General features: G+C 35.6%; 1 protein-coding gene across 1 annotated transcript in view; it reads right to left on the bottom strand.

Annotated features, from left to right (window-relative positions):
• Nucleotides 1-1,558: 1,558 nt before the first annotated feature.
• LOC107550206 (nuclear receptor ROR-alpha-like) overlaps nt 1,559-5,045 on the bottom strand; it is a 321,953-nt gene continuing 318,466 nt past the window's right edge. Inside the window, exons 7-10 of the mRNA XM_016231447.1 lie at nt 3,833-3,896; nt 3,615-3,722; nt 1,833-1,943; nt 1,559-1,686 (exon numbers count right to left, since the gene is read on the bottom strand). Of these exons, the coding sequence (XP_016086933.1) occupies nt 1,559-1,686; nt 1,833-1,943; nt 3,615-3,722; nt 3,833-3,896 (411 nt within the window). The remainder of the gene's footprint in view (nt 1,687-1,832; nt 1,944-3,614; nt 3,723-3,832; nt 3,897-5,045) is intronic.

Below are 5,045 nucleotides of genomic sequence, written 5' to 3'. Positions count from 1 at the left end.
TGGGTAAATATGACCTTTTTTAATAAGATTTAACTATTATTTATCAATTCTTTTCAGTATTGAATGAAATATATTCATATCTATGACTCCTACACCATGATGAAAGAAAGATTTTACAGATTTTGTTGCATTACATTCTGGGATTGCCTTAAAATTTGGCCTTAAATGGAGTACTTTTACTTTCCACCGCTTTGAGACACATTTTGTGTCAGAAGCTCAGCTAAAATGCTGTCCAGGTAGGCAGCTCACTAGGTTTTGGAACTGACCTCATTGTTATCCCTGATCAATTATTATTCAATATTACTCTCCCTGAGCCACAAAACTGCTGATTTACTGTGTAAAGAACTAAATATGAACCTGGATTGTCAATCACAGATTGATGATGTATTGTAATAAGCAGGACTTCTTGGGAATGCATTGCACAGACTAATATTTTGTCAATAGTAGTGCACTATATTTCATAAAAGCGTTATTTTTTATCTGGACTCAAACATGGCATCAATATCAATTGATTGATCTTTAGAGGCAACATAGAGCTGACTAACGTGTTTAAGCTAGCGGCTTCAGAATTGAGTTAGACAGACTCTTCCCTGAGGAAAATACTTTGTGTCATGGGGAAAACAAATTACATGAAGCTACCAAGATCTACTCAAAGTTTCTCAAAATGTCAGTTAGCAGGTCGTAGATGTGATCGGTGAAGTTTTTTTTTTGGATTATAGTGGGATTTTCTATTCGCCACAACATAGTTTTACTGGAATGTTACAATACAACAATTTTTTTTCAGACTCAAAAAAGCAGGAAAGACCACTATGGCACATTCAAGAGACGTACAAACACACGCACCACACAACAGTTAGGTATTCCAAAAACTAGCACTATTACTACCATTGTCTCAACTGTCAAATTTAACACAATATTATTTAACACTTAACAAACTGAATATTATGATTATTTCATTTAGCATTCTAATGACCAGTTGAAAATGACTTTTGTGTGGTTATTGTTAACTAAAACTATTCAAAATTGTTTTCAGTAATTGAAATAAGCACAACAAAATTATTCAAACTAAAATTAAAAAGAAAACAGGAAATATAAAAACAAAAGCCATTTCAAAAATGTTATAAATTCTATAATAATAAATATAGAATTATTTTATTATTATTACAATATTATAAATAATGTTAAAATAACACAGATTTAATTATACATCATTTATTCTATTTGCATCCCTAGTTTTTACCAGAAGGAAATAAAAACAAATATGTTTATTCATTTATTGTATGGATTTATACATATCATTTTACTGTAATACTGGACAGAAAAATTTTCTGTAAAATTGTAAACTTAAAGTAAATATTTTCAAGATAAATACTTTAATAATTTGCTTTGGTATAATGGCAACATAACAGCCAATCGTTTTATTTAGAAAATATTAAATTTTTTACAAATGAGTTATTCAAATAACACAATATAGAAATTCAGAGGATTACATAAAAGAATATAATATATAATATATAAGATTATAGATGATACATCTAATGACATCATATCCTGTTCCTTATGTGTCCAGTACCTTTGTCAGCATGCCGTCCTCTCTGTGGTTCTTCTGTAGAACATGTTGGAGGGCCAGCTGGATCTTCTGCTGGAGTTTCTCCACCTTCACCTTCTCCTGGAGCCAGGATCGATCTAAGAACACACGGGGATGTTATACTTTCACATACACAATCTGAGCTGTCCCAACACCATTTCTACTTTAGTCACAAATAGTTATGAAGAAAAACAAGGGATTGTGGGTAATTTATGGGTATGCTTTAACACCGAGCCGGGCTCACCTGCAGACATCAACACGAAGGCAGAGAACAGGGCGATCTCGTCTTCAGAGAGGTGCATAGAACACAAGTTTTTTCCAAACTCGAAGACAGAGCTGATCAAGTCGTCGCAACCTGTCACCGTGGAGACAGAGAGAAAGAAAAAGTCAGTGGAGAAAAAAAATAAAACAAATAAAAGAGGGTGGCGGGAGAGACAGAGCAGCAGACAGAGTCGGGTAGACACTTGATCTTTCAGCATGAGATGTCGGGGTGGCACAGAGTTAAAAACAATACAATCCTTTAGCATTACAGAATGATTTTTCCCACCACATTTCCCCCCCTCCAGGCTAATCATGCTATGGCGAATGAGAGGGGTTATGTAACCATGACTGGGGTCACTAACAACACCGAATAAAACCCATGACTCAGAGCTCACGCAAACACTGGGAGATAGTCTACAGAAGCAGTTCTCAAACTTTCCAAGCCAAGCACCACCGTTCCCTCGAATTTTGTCTTTCATTTTGAACGCAAGCACTAGGACTAGAGCAACATTCCATAATTTTCAAACGTGGAAAGATCGCACTAAATCTAAACACAAAAAACATCACTAGAGTAACATTTAGAAAGGATTGCACTGTATTTGCATGAATATAACATTTGCAGTCCCGTTCAAACACATAAATAGTACACATTTTAACATTACATTTTTTTATTTTATTATTTTAAGAAATTAACATTTTTATATCAATCATAGCTGGAAAACTTGAAAATTTTGATATTGTTGGTCTTAGATGCACAAATCTTTATTAGACTTGCAAATAAATCAGATACTAGAAATTGAGCATTAAAAATGTTAAATAATTTAAATAAAATATTCAAAGTTGTGTTGAATACCACCTGTTCACACATTTCCATATTATGTGGGAATAAGAAATAAGGCTGAGGACGTCCATGTGAAATATGACTGAATGTTGTCTTGGAGGCTGTGACATATTTATCTCTAGATTAATCATATGTGAGTTTGTTTTGGCATTTGGACAGCTCTCAGGCCCAAAGGGTTTCCAATGTGAGTGTATAATGACAGAGAAGAGATTTCACTAATGTCACGGCATTCAAACATAAATGCTATTTGCTTACTCTAGGAAAATTCTACGCCCAGGCTACGGCTGTGTGGATGACGGGTTTGATAAAACACTCCTGGTAGACACTCAATCTTGCTTACACAGTTCCAGACGCCCACCATACGCAGCAGGTACCGCAATCCTGAGCAGCATCCTCAGTGAGGAAAGTTTAACTCCAGGTGTGGCAGATATGAGAAGCTGGTGCTGACCTGGTGGGCTTTATTTGCTTGCATACACACAGTGTCCAAAATTAACACTCAAGTGCCAAATCCGAGTAAAATTGCAATTTTATTTAATAAAAAAAAAAATGCATTTAATTCATTCATATTACCTCTTTGTATTTACAATATTGCTTTAAATGTTAATTAGTTAAGTGTATAATTATTTATATAGAAATAATTATCATCATGTTTTTTAAATAATATAGTTTTATTTATATATTTGCGTTGGCAGATTTTGGACCCTGCATGCAAGGTGTGTGTACAAAACAATTTTGACGTTTCTTGCAGTTAGGCAAATTGGTTGGGTTCTGCCTGCATTTGAATGCTGTTGCCATGTGCGAAATGAAGCCTTAGTTGACAGTTAGAACAAAAAAGAACACAAATAAGCAAAACACTCACATATGATATCCCAAACACAGAATTTCCACTTCACATACCAAATGCAGTCGGCTTTCGTAACTCACCTAATGACTTAAAGACATCAGGCCCCGCATACTTTCCGTCGAAATAGACTGTGTTGTTCTGAGGGTCGAAGGCACGGCACATTCTGACGAACACCACTTCCAAAGAGCCTACGCATAGACGAAAGAGAAACAAAATGTGATTTTATATAATCAAAAACAGGTATGCTTAGAAATATGTGAAGGCAAATGCTTCTATCTGCCTTTTTCACAGTTTATACATGTTGCATTCTCAGCACTGCCACAAGGGGTGCAATAGTGAGAATTAGTGTAAACCGTCTTCTTCTAAAATAAGTTTTCTCATTCAGGTTGATTACCGTGATTTAATGAGATTCTTGTATTTGCATATTTGCTTGAAGAATGTTTCTGGACATAAGCAGTGTGTTTATATCATAATGAGACATGCTAAAATGCAAGGGGTGCAATAGTGAAAATGAGCATAAATAGTCTACTTCTACAATTCGTTCTCATTTAGGCCGACTTCTGTAATGTTCTGTAAAGTTAGCTGAAATTAGCTAAGCTGTCAACATTTATAGTTAGCTATCTGAATGACAACACGTGGTTTAATGGTACAGACATTTGATGCTAGGTTTGTCATATAAGGTTAGTATTTTCATACTTGCTAGAAGAATGTTTCTGGCCATAAGCAGTGTGTTTATATCATAACGAGATTAGCTAAAAACAGAAATATGTGAAGGTAAATGCTTCTAACTGCACTTTTCAGTTTATATGTTACATTCTCAGCACTGCCACAAGGGGTGCTATAATGAGAATAAGCATAAGGTTAGTATTTGCATACTTGCTTAAAGTATGTTTCTGGCCATAAGCAGTGTGTTCATATCGTAACGAGGAGCAGTACCATAAAACAGCTTTATTAACTCACCAATCATCAGATATTTTTGAGCAGTGCTCTGAGTGTGTGTGTGTGTGTCTCAGGTGGAGTGTGTTTCTATTATTGTTGTGAGTGGGAGCAGTAATTCTACAGTGGAGTGCTTTGGTGAGCACAGGCTTAGAGGATAATAGCCACGTAATAGAAGCCATTACGGAGCTTTAGAAAGATGGCGGTGGTTTAAAATGTCATGTCAGGAGAGAGCGCTCACTCAGTATTTTGTTAATAATTTTGGTCGTGCCTGGAACAAACAGAAACACTGAAAGCTGTTGAGATCATGACAGGGATGGGGTGTGAGTGTGATGGAGCACTTTGGTCCATTATTTTGTGAGGAGACAGTGTGCAGTGGTGGATATCATCTCAATAATGCCTTATTTTTCAAAGAGCTGACAGATTGTCCCGATACAGTTTTTCTGTATACACAAGAGATACTCGGCTGAAGCACTGCACGTCCTGCTGTGTGACATCGGCTGTGTTTGGTATGGAATACATGCATATTTGCTTACTGTGCAGTATACTATTTTATGCAGTATGTAAAAAAAAAA

The sequence above is a fragment of the Sinocyclocheilus grahami genome, unplaced genomic scaffold (genome assembly GCF_001515645.1).
Source record: "Sinocyclocheilus grahami isolate Dianchi unplaced genomic scaffold, SAMN03320097.WGS_v1.1 scaffold392.1, whole genome shotgun sequence".
Classification (NCBI taxonomy): Eukaryota; Metazoa; Chordata; class Actinopteri; order Cypriniformes; family Cyprinidae; genus Sinocyclocheilus; species Sinocyclocheilus grahami.
Note: the sequence above shows the minus strand (reverse complement) of the source record. Positions and strands in the feature narration are given on the sequence as shown.